A 13,687-nucleotide genomic window follows, 5' to 3' on the forward strand; every position below is an offset into this window, starting at 1 on the left:
ATTAGCATTTGTATTTGTTGTGACAGTGGAAAAAAAAGTTGAGGAAGGATAACAAGGCTTGTGCAGAACCTAAACATATTTTGTTATACCTCCCCTTCAAAAAGTTCACGCACCACCATCATTTTCCAGTGTTATCAGACCCTGGATGGATTCAGTAAGTGGAGACTTTTATGCAAAATGACGTTTCCAGTACAGGCAGGGTATTCATCTCCACAGTGTGTTATCAGGGGGATTGAACCCTCTACCTTGGCGGTGTGAGCAACTTGCTCGTCCAGTTGAGCTACGGGGACTTCCAGCATTTCAGCCAAAGTGTACTGTTACAAGTGTTATGAATATGCAGGTGTTGTGTGAACAGTAAAGTGTTGCATAAGCTAAAGGCAGGAGATTGCAGACGTCTGGTTCCTCTGTGGTGACTGGTAAGTGTGTGTGTGTGTGTGAGTGCGCGCGTGTGTGTGTGTGTGTGTCTGTCTCTGTAGTGTGTGTGTGTGTGTGGTGTGTGTGTGGAGAAGTGAGGCCTCCGAGAGACAGCAGGAAACCCACAACACTTCCTCCCCTCTTCATGGCAAAAGGTTGCCTGCACGGGTCGCATTGTCACTCAAACTAGATTGCAGTGCTGTGGAGTCAAGTCAAGTCAGCGTCGACATCGACGACGACGACATCGGCGATAAAACTCACAGCTCCAGGTTTTGCTCTTGGCCAAGCCTTCAGGTGTGGCCGGTGTGTGTTTACACACACTTCCTTTTTTGTGATTTTTGTTTTGTTTAGAGAGGCACTCCTCTCTTGCATAGTCAGTCAGGTGTGGCTCTTGTGTGTGTGAGAGAGAGGGAGAGAGAGAGAGAGGGTGGGAGAGAGAGAGAGAGGGAGAGAGGGGGGAGAGAGAGAGAGAGGGAGAGAGGGAGAGAGAGACAGAGTGTTCCTCGTGAGTGACTCAGTGACTCAGGATGGAGCTTCGGGTCCACATGTGGCCATTCTCTCTTCTGCTATGCCTGCTGGGACTGCTTCAGTCAGGTAAGAACACGCACACAAGCACACACTCACACACTCACACACACACGCACATACACACAAACACACGCACACACACACAAACACACGCACACACACGCACACACACTCACTCACACACACACACAAACACAGGCACACACGCACACACACACACCCACACACTATGCTTGTGGTTGTCAGTTTCACTGGACTTAAAGGGTGTAAAACTACTGCAGTGAGCCAGTCATAACCTTCAGACTACCTACACATCAACCCTTTATTTTACCGTCTACCACATTCTTGCCGTTATTGAGACAAGTGTATGGTAAACATTCTGAAGCACAAGGTACTAGTAGGTACTAATAATTTAATTTCTCTATCACAACACTTGTACAGTATGTATTAAGGAAGTGTGTGATATTATCTCTAAAGTACTGAATCCTTGATTTGAAGTCTAAGATGGTGGGTACTCTCAAATCATATAAAATCAAAACAGAAAAGCCTCTTAGGCTTCCTGTATCAAGCCAGTGCATATTAAAATCAACATATCTAGCCTGCGAGAGAGCAAGGAGTAGGTATCACCATGGTAACAAACATTGCTCTAGATAAAAGTAGTGTTGTTGTTGAGCAGTGAACAGACACATGTTTCAAATAGTCTGCAGCAAATACTCCAGCTGTGCACAACACTTTGTATAGTTTCCATAGACAGCGTAATTAATACGTAATTACCCCGTTAGTACAACTTATGTCTTATATAAGTAGATGTTATCACAAGATGAACTAAACTTTAAGGTTAGTGTTAAAAGGTATCTGTGACTGAGAGTCTTTTTAAAACTAGGAGGCACACAGAAGGCGATGGTAAAGAGGTCTTTTATTTGTCTCTAGGCAATTGATAGAAGCACCTGTGTAGTACATTTACAGTGCAAAATTATATGCAAAAAAAGGGAAATAAACAGTGACTGGAGGGTCAAAACAAAAGTTGTAATAAAAGTTTAAAAACCCATTGATGCAAGATTGGCGCTCGCACTCACCAAAAATTCTCACAACGGCATTTGGAGTACTGATAGGGAGATGACCTACTCAGGAGCAGACAGGGAGATAAAACAGATGCTGTTTTCAAAGGTTGTTACATGGTTAAAACAAAGTCCATGAAGAGTTCATGGTTTGAATGGCCGCCATTCTGCAGCCAGGGATGACACGACGCCATGTCATGGCATCACAGTTAGGATATGGAGTCGAGCCAGTAAATAAAATAAAAAGTATTCATAAGAGAAGGGTATCAATGTTATTACCTTGTACAGCACATTGGAATAGGAACACTTGATATGAAGTGGGACACGGTTGTGTTCTCAATTCTTCGGGGCTTTGCTGTGTACTGAGTTATTTATTTTCAAGCTTTTGTTATTTTGTCTTAAATTTGCTGGCATTACTACTTTTAAAAGTAAAGTTGAGCAGGGTGTCAAAAAAACATTCTAAACTTTAACGTACATGTTTTTTTTTTCTATATTTAATGTTTATAACTACTATCTACAATGTATTTACAATGTGTTATAAAGTTTATTAATCATTGAAAAATATCTCAAATAACACTGCATTTGTAATAGAAGTATGACAAATGTGTTACATTAGTTATGGTAATGTCATGGCAAAAAGTGACCGGGTGCCAAAAAGAGCCCGGGTGATGTAATATTGGCTTTCAAACGACTCTTGAGTGACAGTTGCTATACCAACACTAGCATTACGTAACCCGGACACTACGTAACCCGGGCACTTTTTGGTCAGTCTCAAGAGTCGTTCGAAAGCCATCAGCTACTTGTTAGTCACTTAATATTGTGCCTAAAACTATTAAGTATTCCGTTTTAGCTACACCTGCCGGTATCCTGTACATCAACATTTGCAGTCAATACTACTTTTTGAATGCTATATATTGTGGCTAAACACATTTTTACCCGGTAAATAAAGTGTTCCATTTTAGCCGTTTACATCATCATTTGCATTTCAATTGAAATTGTTTAGAGTAGAAATTTGTTTTTATAAAACGGAGAAAATATACTGATATACGGTGCTTGTTTATCTACCGTTTTAGCAAGCCAGCCAGTTAATTTGCTAACATCTTAAATAATATACGGTGCTTGTTCATCTACCTTTTTAGCAGGCCAGCCAGTTAATTTGCTCACATCTTAAATAATATACGGTACGGTGCTTGTTCATATACCTTTTAAGCAAGCTAGCCAGTTAATTTAATAACATCTTAAATAATATATGGTGCTTGTTCATCTACCTTTTAAGCAAGCCAGCAAGTTAATTTGCTAACATCTTAAATACTATACGGTGCTTGTTCATCTACCTTTTTAGCAAGCCAGCCAGTTAATTTGCTAACATCTTAAATAATATACGGTGCTTGTTCATCTACCTTTTTAGCAAGCCAGCCAGTTAATTTGCTAACATCTTAAATAATTTAAGATCTACCATTATTTGTTGATATAGGCCTATTTAGAAAGACTTGGGAGAGTTCATACTAGCTTGCTAGCTATACACTAAGCAAAATAATGTGCCCCAGCTAACGGAGGAATTGCTAATCGCTAACGAGATGCTAGCGGCGAAACCGGTTGAAATTTACTTACTTTGACACTATAACAAACTTGTGAGTCAACAACTTTCCTAACACAGTCAAACATCAAGCACATGGTTGTTTTGCTTGGTTTATTGCAGGTAAAATACAGGCAAGCTGGTCTCAGGTAGCGAAGTATAATGCAAGATGCTCTGGGGTAAATCGCGTTATTGAGGTAGTCTGACTTCCTAAAAGAGCCCGGGTGACGTAATGCTAACGTTGGTATAGCAACTGTCACTCAAGAGTCGTTCGAAAGCCAACATTACATCACCCGGGCTCTTTTTGGCACCCGGTCACTTTTTACCATGACAGTACCATTACAACATTCTGCATTTGAATGATCAGCCCCTTGAAGTCAATTCTCAGATCCCCCTGTAGTCCACTGATCAATCACAGAAGCTCTAGTGGGAAGTGAACCCCCCTGTAGTCCACTGATCAGTCACGGAAGCTCTGCTGAAACCCAAGAAATATGGCATTAGAAAATGCAAACTATAAAATAACTAAACATGTATTATAATAACTTTAGAAATAATAATAAGTATGGAAATAACAGATATATTTTGACGATCGTTGCTCTTCCTTCCTAGACGTTGGCCAGGCTCAACGCATGGTGACGATGCAGGCCGGCCCGCTCTACAGAATCAAGGGCTTCCACGTCTCCATCTCCTGCAGCGTCAGTGGCTTCAAGGGCCCAGCTGAGCAGCACTTCCGCTTCTCGGCCTACCGGGCCCCGCGGACCACCCAGGAGATCCAGATCATCAGTACCGAGGGGGACAACTTCGCATACGCCTCGTTTAGTTCCCGAGTCCGAAGCGGAGACATCTGGATTGAGAGGCTGTCGGGGTCGTCGGTCGTGTTCCACATTAACAACACTCTTCTAGAGGATACCGCTGAGATTGAGTGCCATACCCCAAACACTGACGGAGACTATTATGGAACCTACAGTGCTATAACATCACTGAATGGTGGGTTATTTATTAGTAATTATTAAATAAAATAATTATTCATTATTAATTATTATTACATTATTATTATTATAATTATTATTATTATTATAATTGTTACTTATTTAACATGTAATCTCTCATCGAGACAATGTTTTTTAAAGAATCACCTGGAGGTGCTAACATGATAAAGTAACATTTACACAGATGTGCAAAGCTAGTTTTTCCTAGTATATACACAAATCAACTGGCCTGATCAGCTCTTTCAACTGTAAATATACATTTATAGCTTGATTTCAGTGGAATCGACTCTAAATGAAGCGGACATTTGTAACCAGTTCAACATGGGAGACAAAAGTGTTGAATAAATGGCATTTCACTGTTCCACATACAGTGGTTGAGGACACCCTGGTGACCACCTACTCTGGATCCCCCTCCGTGGATCTCTCGGAGGGGGGGACTCTTCAGTTGGAATGCCAGGCCTCCAGCCAGACCTTCCAGCACACCCACTTGTCCATCACCTGGCTCCTCCATGGCAACGGTGAGGCCGAGCCCCGACCCATCATCAGCCTGGACCGGGACTTGACGGTGAGGCCAGGCGTGGGCTACGAGGCGCGGTACCAGTCGAGGCTAGTCGCGATTCAGAAGGTGGAGGAGACCCGGTACCAGCTGCGGATGACCCAGGTGCAGCTGGGAGACCAGGGGAGGATCTTCTGCCGGGTCCAAGAGTGGATCCGGGACCCGGACCGCACATGGGTCAGCATCGCCAACAGAGACGCTCAAGCTGCTGACGTAGTCGTCAAGGCTGTCGGTGAGACATAGCTTATCTGTTTCCTTTCTTCTGCTATTTGTGTTCCTGTTACTCAAGTAGAGCAAGGACAAGGTTCAACGCGGGGGTGATGGGTTAGACACCCAGGTAGCACACAAACTGATAGAAAAGTGTATTTGTGCTATACGGCAAGTCACTTGGGACAAAAGCCTCCTGAATGATTCAATGTATTTGTTATTTCCTCATTAAATATGATATTCTGTGAACACTCTGTGACAGTGTAAAAAACAGTTTTTGCTTTAACCCGAACAACAAGAGGTCTGTTTGGCAGTTACAGACGCTAACAGTGTCATCCTCACCCCTTCTTGATATCGCAGTGGTGGATGCAGACTCATTTGCTGCTCACATCAAGGTCACAAACGCCGACCTCAAGGAAGGTGAGCCCGTGGAGGTGCTCTGCCAGCTGGAGGCGCAGAATCTTCCAAAGCTCTTCTTCAGCGTGGCCTGGTTCAAGGGCGAGGAGGAGCTGGCGCGCCTGGGGCCGCTGGGGGTCCTGACCATCGGACCGGGCTATAAAGGGAGGGCGACTGAGGGCGAGCTCCGGGCGGTGAAGACCACAGAGAAGGACTACACGTTGACCCTGCGGCCGGTCAGGGCCGAGGACCAGGGGGAGTACCAGTGCCGGGTGTGGCAGGAGCAGAGGGGCGACAGTGGGGGGTTCACCCAGGGCCAGAGCAAGCGCTCCAGCACCCAGCAGGTCACCATCACTGCCACAGGTGAGACTCACTGCCACATGTGCTCATCTGCTGTATGCTGTACATGCACATGTGTGCTACAAATGCTTTCCTAATCTTTTGTTGAGTTAACTGAGTCCATCGTATACCCCTATATGTACCAGCATTATCAGGTCTACTATGTACATATTACATGCTATACAGAAAATCACAAGTGTTCAATTCCAAGTTAATTTTACTACTCTAAGTGTGAAATGACCACCAGTGTAAGAGTTCATTAGGGAACTTGTTTGATCTGGAGTGTAACACACAGTTGAACCTGCGCCTGCAAAATAAATGGTCAATCCCTATCAAAGTTCCATCTTTTTTGCAATGTTGAGTTAGAGGCAATCGATTTTACTGTGTACTAAATGCTACTAATAGCTCTCAATAGCTTCCTGAAACTTACATTACTTGTTGCAAATAATCCTAAAAGACGTCCTGTTTGGACATTTGGAGATTACAACATGACTTGCAAATGGCCATTAAGCAGTAGTAAAATAAACCATTTCCTCTTTCCCTCGCAGAGAGCGGGCTTAGTGTGTCCATGGTCTCGGAGCTCAGTGTCACAGAGGGTGCACCTCTCACCCTTTCCTGCAACGTGTCCGGGGTGCACAGCGAGCTCTCCGTCATCTGGCAACACAAGAAGGACTCCCTAGGTAGCTCCTTCAGTGATGTCATCAGCCTGAGTCGCCAGGGCGTGATGGAGCCGGGTCCTCAGTATCAGCAGCGCGCGCTGCGGACGTTCCGCTCGGCCGGCGGCAGCATCGTCCTGGAGATGGGCGAGGCCGGTGTGACGGACGACGGCGTCTACATGTGCACCGTGTCCGAGTGGAGCAGGGACAACAGCGGAGGGGAGAAGAAGACAGCCAGCCAATCACAGCAATGCTCTGTCCAAGTGACATCACTTGGTAAACTACCCAACCACAGATGAATGAGATTTACATTTGTGTGCATTTTGTTGTTTGGGAGAATTAGGTACAGGTGGTACACATGGTGGGGACTGATGGGGGGATTCTGGGTTGGAATAAAACAACTTTTAAGGTCAATAAATATAGGTTAAATAAAACTAAATAGATAAATAGCATCAATACCAACTCCTTGTCTTACTATGTGTTGATCATATATTCATACAGTATATTATTACCACCATGTTGAGGTTTTATGCAAAGTATCATTCCATGCCCTCTGCCACTTTCTTTTTAGATAAACTGGTGAAAGTGGCCTTAAGAAGTCGTACTTCTAATGTGGAGGTGAACAACGAGATTAGTCTCTTATGCAGAGTGAAGGGCCCCAACGTGCCCCTATCAGTGACCTGGCTGTTTGAGCAAGTTGGACGTTCCAGCGAGGAGACCATAGTCTCGGTACACCACACGGGAGATGTGGCCTGGGGCAGAGAGGGGGATGGCTACCAGCTCAGCACTGCTATAAGCGGGGACGACTCGCAGTACGTGCTGGGAGTGACCAAGGCAAGCCTGCGCAACGCCGGAGTCTACAAGTGTGTGGTGGGAGCTTACCTGAGGCAAACGCAGAGAGCCAGCAAACCGTCCAACCCTCTGGGTGTGCGAGTGCAGAAGCCAGGTACAATGTGACAGCCAAAAGCTTAGCCTCACAGTTAACTTTGATATTGTAGTTGTTGCTTGGCAAAAGTTTCTGAATATCTTTTTTGATATGTGGGTTGCTAATGACATTTCTTACTCTCTGTCATTCTTCTCTCTGTTGCAGCAAGTAAACTGTCGCTCATCCCTAATCCCACCTCTCCCCTGAAAAGCACCGTGAACTCTGACATCCAGATGTCATGCATGGTTGCCAAGGCAACCTCCAACTCATCCCGCTTCGCCGTCACCTGGCAGGTGGATGGCCGCACCATTGCCGGCAGCGACCGCGACGGCATTGTGACGCTACAGGACGCGGGGAAGAGGACGGGCGTGAGCATGCTCCCGGGGCTGACCTTCCAGCTGTCGCTACGGCAGACGGGCGCCAGCGACAGCGGCCGCTACTTGTGCCAGGTGGAGGAGTGGCTCCAGGACACTGCTGGGGAGTGGTACTCCGTCCCGCCCCAGAATGCCACAGTGGACGTGCTGATCAGTGAAAAACGTACGTAATGCAAGTCAAGGTAAAAGCCACTCGCTGCTGACTCAGTCCAAGCTGGGAACACAGATTCAAATGGAGCACAGGACGATACTCTAATTCACCAATAACTACATTTCAGTGGCTGAAAAAAACAACAACAAAACAACATTTATATATTTTTCTTGGTGAATTAGAAGGGTGTTCTGTGTTCAATTTGAACTTGGACTTTGTTGAGCTCTTTGGTGAAGCACCACAACTGAATGAGTTTTTTTTCTGCTGACTCATAGTATTGCACTATGGTAGAATGGGTGGGCTTTAATTTCCAGTGTCTCATTTCTTCTTTTGTGAGGGTACAATCATTCCCGTTATACCTTGCCCAGTGAAGCGATTTTCAATGTACGGATTTTTAAACTTAAAATTTTGATTCTACGCTAAAGATACTATAATGTGGCAGACCATTTGACTGAGATCCCTCCCTAGATGACAGAGTCTACAGTAGTGTCATTGTAACAAAGACCATTGTCTGCTTCCGTCACATCAGCCAGCGATTTCAGTATGGACCAAACCAATATCGACACAAGTGGACGCGAAGGTGGACAGATCGACGTCATCTGCAGCATAGTATCTGGAATGGACGACTCATCCTCCCACTTCTCCCTGACCTGGCTCTTCGAGAGTGCCAGCCCTGCACCTGACTCCTCCACCAGTACCCTTCTGACCTACAGCCGACAGGGGGAGCTGACTTACGGGAGCGGCCCTGCGGATCTACAGGAGAAGCTCCGGTTCTCCAGGCCCAACCCGGGAACCTTCCACCTGATGGTGGCCAACGTGGAACCGGGCAACAGCGGGCGGTACTGGTGCGTGGTGGAACAGTACCAGCATGGGTGCAGTGGCTTGTGGGAGAAGAAGGGCTCACGCAAATCAGGGGTCACCCATGTGACGGTAGAGCCTATAGGTAAGATCCTTGGATTTTTCTCATAATCTTCTTAATTTACCCACCTAAACTGTGGTCAGCATGTGAAATAGCATGTGCTGTGTACTGTACAGCATGTAGAATGCATCTCAGGATCTGATGAATACTGTTGCATAAACACATGGTGCTGGCTTGACATATAGCTTATGTAATACTTGGAAATCTTTCCAAACTGCCTCTGTACGTGGCAGTTGTACAGTTGGATTTTACTCTGAGGCATGCACATTAGAAATGACACATGTCAAATGAAAACTATCCTTGTATATCCTGTGTATAAACGCTATCTTGGTTTTGAAACTTGGTTCTGCTACACAGCTCCCACACTGTCCCTACTGAAGACCAACCAGAGCAAGGTCGTGACTAACCCCCAGAACGGCTTTGAGGTCGAGTGCCTGGTCCTCTCCCGCTCCAGTGACCGGTCAGTCTTTGAGGTGATCTGGTCCAGAAACCAGGTCACAGCGGACAGAGAGGAAACTCAGATGGTCTTCAATGCCAGTCGCGACGGGACCTTGCACATTCTGGATGGAACCGAAGGTGGTCAGATGTTCGCTCGACCCACTCCCACCCACTTCAGCCTCACGTTTCCCATGGTCGGGCCCTCTGATGTGGGCAGCTACTCCTGCCATGTGTCAGAATGGCTGCTGATGACTGGAGAGCGCTGGAGGAAACTGGATAGCGAGTCGTCAGGGCAACTAACCATAAGCCTCCAAACAGAAGGTAGAAACAGACATAAACATTATGACATCACTACTGGTATGAAAAAGTATGTATGTAACATGTTTGATACCTAATGATTGATCTCATTGCATACCCAATGCATTTATGTCATTGCATTGCATTGCATGCCTGTTAGAATATAATTTGAATTTCCATACAAATAATTAGGGCTAGAAATATAATATGAACTTCCATACTAATAATTAGGGCTAGAATATAATGTGAATTTCCATACTAATAATTGTGACATGAACAAAGATGGAGGAATGTGTCCCCAAGCATCATGTGCTTAATACTTAGGTTAGGATTAGGGTCAGTTACATGTAATTATATAAATCCTACATTATTAATCATATATTATTACGCAGGAGCATAATATTATATATAATATATTCTAATGTATTATATATATATATATATAATATAATGTAAATGTAAAGTAGATTTCTGTAGTGTTACGGCATTGCTGTCTTTGAAGCGCCACCTGATATCATCAACATAACATTCTAATTAATGCTGAAACATCTCACTTTCTCTCACTTTCACCTTGCTCACAGTCAAGAGTAATTTCAGCATGAACAAGGACGAGGAAAACCTCACCGTGAAGGAGGGCCAGCGATTGGACCTTCAATGCAGCGTGGGTTCTGAAGGTTCTGACCCGTCCCCCTCCTCCTACACCGTCACCTGGCTGTTCAGGAGCCTGGGTTCCGACGGTTCCATCGCTCTGCTGAAGCAGAGTTATGACGGCCACCTGACGTTCAATGATGAATACCAAGAGAGGCTCCGGTTCTCGCACCCAGCTAAGAACTCCTTTGGCCTGGCCATCCTGAACGCGGTACCATCCGACAGCGGAACGTACAACTGCCGCGTGGATCTGCACCAGCACGACTGCACTAGCCAGTCGGAGTCTCTGGCCTCCGACCAGTCTGGTCTCATCACTGTCAGCGTGCAGAAGCTAGGTACAGCAAACTTGTTTCATACTCAAGCACAGAAATGTCGTCTAACGCTACAACATACAACAAATTGAGGCCATGTCCCCCCCCCCCCTTTACGTCCAGTCTTTGTTGTTAACTTCTTCACACAAATGCCAGTTCTTACATTTTTCTTTTCATGATCTGGGGGCTGTATGAAATTATGAAAACTAATGCAAATGTAGTTGCTTGTTATGCTAGATGTGCTGACCTGAACATGGGCTTGTGTGATGCAAATCTAAGACACAAAAGTTGAAACTTGACATGCAGTCTTATATGATCAACTGTTTTTCAAACAGAGGGAAACCTGAGTTTGGAAAAAGATGACCATCGTCTCAACGTAACGGACCTTAAGGCCGGTTTCAAAGTCGACTGCGACATCATCTCACAGTCCAGTGAGGAGTCGCTCTTCGAGGTCACCTGGTTTAGAACCCGGGACAATAACCAAAAGGACCCCATCTTTAAAATCACAAGGAACGGCACCCTGCAGAGCCTTGACAAGGTCAGGAAGGGATTAGTGTTCGGCCGGCCAAAGGTCACGCTCTTCACCTTGACTGTACCGGACCCTGGAGCGACGGACAGCGGTCAGTATACCTGTGAGGTGGTGGAATGGGTCAGGACGCTCACTAACACCTGGAAGAAGATGGCAGAAGACCGGTCTGGCGTCTTGGATGTTAACGTGCACACAGGTAATACATGCAGTATGTTTAGCCAGATGATTCAATGTTACAACTGCACACATTTATTTATCAGATGTTTATCCAGAGTAACTTGAGGTGTGTGTTTATCAGTACCCCTCTCTTCGTTCCATATGAATCCAGGTGCCAGACAACATTACATTCTGCACAACACAGACCACATTAAAACACTTATCTGTGAATACTCGATAATAATACTTGATAATAATACTCGATAATAATACTGGATGGCCACCGTTAGCTAAGATAAAAGCCAGTAGTGTATTTTCAGACTGCCAAGATACAAACTGTATGTCTGTACTACACTGGCCCTGTTGTGGCAGCTGCACACACAAACACACGCGCAGTTCTCACTCAAACACATGCCGTGCTCTGACCGCTGTTTGTCCTTTTGTTCCAGGTGCTGGTGACGCTCAGCCTCAAGGATCCCCAGATGTCACGATTCCCTTGTTTGTTGTCATCCTGCTGATTTTGGTTGGAGTTGTGGCGATACTGGCGGTGATGCTACGCAAGGCGAAAACAGTTCAGAAGAAACGCGACGAGTCTCTGTGGGCCGAGAACAATCCTCTGAAGCCAATCGATGAGGCCTGAGAGGAATGAGAGGGGGCTATTACTGAGGAAACAGAAGGGCAGGAAGGCTTTTATCACTGTGGCAGAATCAGCGGCGTGAAATGTTGATGAACTTGGCAGACTAAAGCTTTTTGGTCCAATCTCAGAGGTAGACACAGAGTCCGTCTCCGTCCGTCCGTCCGTCTGTCCGTCCATCCACAGACGTCTGCTTGCCCTCTCCGAATGTCTGCAGTCATATTTTGACTTGGAATTTTAAGCACCAATTTTGCACTGCTTTTTTCCAGAGAGTACCTTTGAACTTTTTTTTTTTTTTTTACTTGTGTGCTTCACTTCACATCAATGAGTTCATGTGATCTTTGGACAGATAGGCCTTTCACTTTGAGAACAGCAGTGTTACTATGTATGTTATGTATGTATGCCAAAGTGTTAGAATGCTGAGGAAGTGAAACTGAACTGTGGAAGTTACCACAGCATTTGAGCTGATATTGAACACTGTCAACTCTTCTCTGTCTCTCTCTCTCTTTTGGGACCTGGAGGACATCGCCGATGCACGTTATTTTAAAACGCCTGCATTTCATCATGTCATATTATGTCTATCTCTCTCTACTGAGGTGGGGTGGGTTAAGTCTCATATGCGTATATGCTTATTAGCTGTCACAGTTAAGCACTTGCTGTATGTCTTGATGTCTAGATGAGGTAGGATGTCTCAGCACTTCGGTTTGAAAATACATAACTTTTGGTGTCATTTGCTATGTACATCTAGGCACGTTTTTTAAACAAATGTATGGAATGGATAAAAAGACTGATTAAATGTCTGACAACAAAAAGTTTTCCATTCAGGTTTTGTGGTTTTGACAGCTGCTGCTTTTAAAGGTTTTATGTGACCTTCTTTCAGTGTGACTTCCTTTCTCAGCTAACATTTCCAGAAATACATTTCTTCCTTATTTCATATGTACTTATTGGTAGTCATGTTCTTTTTTTTCTCTAGGTACAACTTAGTTGGGGAAAAAAAGAAGATTTGAAGAGCCAGAATATTTGCACAATATGATTTGTACCAAATGTTGTTTGACGATTAAAAAACAAATTGCTCCTTTCTGATTATTTGTTTCTATTTCATTAGATTTGAACAGAATTACTGTATTTGTTTTGTGTAAAAGACATTCACATAGCCTTGTCACAGTGTGGTGGAAGCTGATGGATTTGAATTGCATGGTTGAGATGCACTGACTGGCAGCTCTAAGAGAGGGGGAAGTTGTCAGGAAGTGTTTGTGGTGATTGCTGAAAGATTATTTCCATCTGACTGTCGACACAGTCATGTGTCTGGCACTGTGGCTGAAGACTGATTTCTCGTCTGTGAGTACCTAGTCACGCAACCGAACGGAAATCAAGAGGACAGGAGCTTTTGCAAGAGCAGTGCAAATAACCCTTTAAAGCAGCCATAGCTCCACAGTTTGTTTAAAAAAAAAAAAAAAAAAAAAACATTTAAACATTTAAATAAAACTTAAATAAAGCCCTACGGCGACGCATAAGGAACTCGTGTTTTGTTTGATGCCACGAGGGACCCCAGTGAAGTGACCCCATTAAGGCCCATACAGTGGGGG

General features: G+C 44.8%; 1 protein-coding gene across 1 annotated transcript; it reads left to right on the top strand.

The window, feature by feature from the left end:
* The first annotated feature begins 872 nt into the window (after nucleotides 1–872).
* LOC105904637 (immunoglobulin superfamily member 3-like) lies at nucleotides 873–13,179 on the top strand. Its single transcript, XM_031582783.1, has 12 exons — nucleotides 873–1,008; nucleotides 4,186–4,563; nucleotides 4,937–5,353; nucleotides 5,689–6,087; nucleotides 6,612–6,995; nucleotides 7,291–7,665; nucleotides 7,810–8,181; nucleotides 8,699–9,112; nucleotides 9,446–9,847; nucleotides 10,405–10,806; nucleotides 11,118–11,507; nucleotides 11,917–13,179. The coding sequence occupies exons 1-12, from the start codon at nucleotides 942–944 to the stop codon at nucleotides 12,105–12,107; spliced, it is 4,191 nt and encodes a 1,396-aa protein (XP_031438643.1). The 5' UTR covers nucleotides 873–941; the 3' UTR covers nucleotides 12,108–13,179.
* Nucleotides 13,180–13,687: the final 508 nt, after the last annotated feature.

This window comes from Clupea harengus, chromosome 2 (assembly GCF_900700415.2).
Source record: "Clupea harengus chromosome 2, Ch_v2.0.2, whole genome shotgun sequence".
Lineage (NCBI taxonomy): Eukaryota > Metazoa > Chordata > Actinopteri > Clupeiformes > Clupeidae > Clupea > Clupea harengus.

Bases quoted from the DNA above. Each gene is read 5' to 3' on its own strand.
- LOC105904637 (XM_031582783.1), top strand. From the start codon at position 942: ATGGAGCTTCGGGTCCACATGTGGCCATTCTCTCTTCTGCTATGCCTG. The intron at 6,996-7,290 runs GTAAACTACCCA...CTTTCTTTTTAG, and splicing joins TGTCCAAGTGACATCACTTG to ATAAACTGGTGAAAGTGGCC. The intron at 10,807-11,117 runs GTACAGCAAACT...TTTTTCAAACAG, and splicing joins TGTCAGCGTGCAGAAGCTAG to AGGGAAACCTGAGTTTGGAA.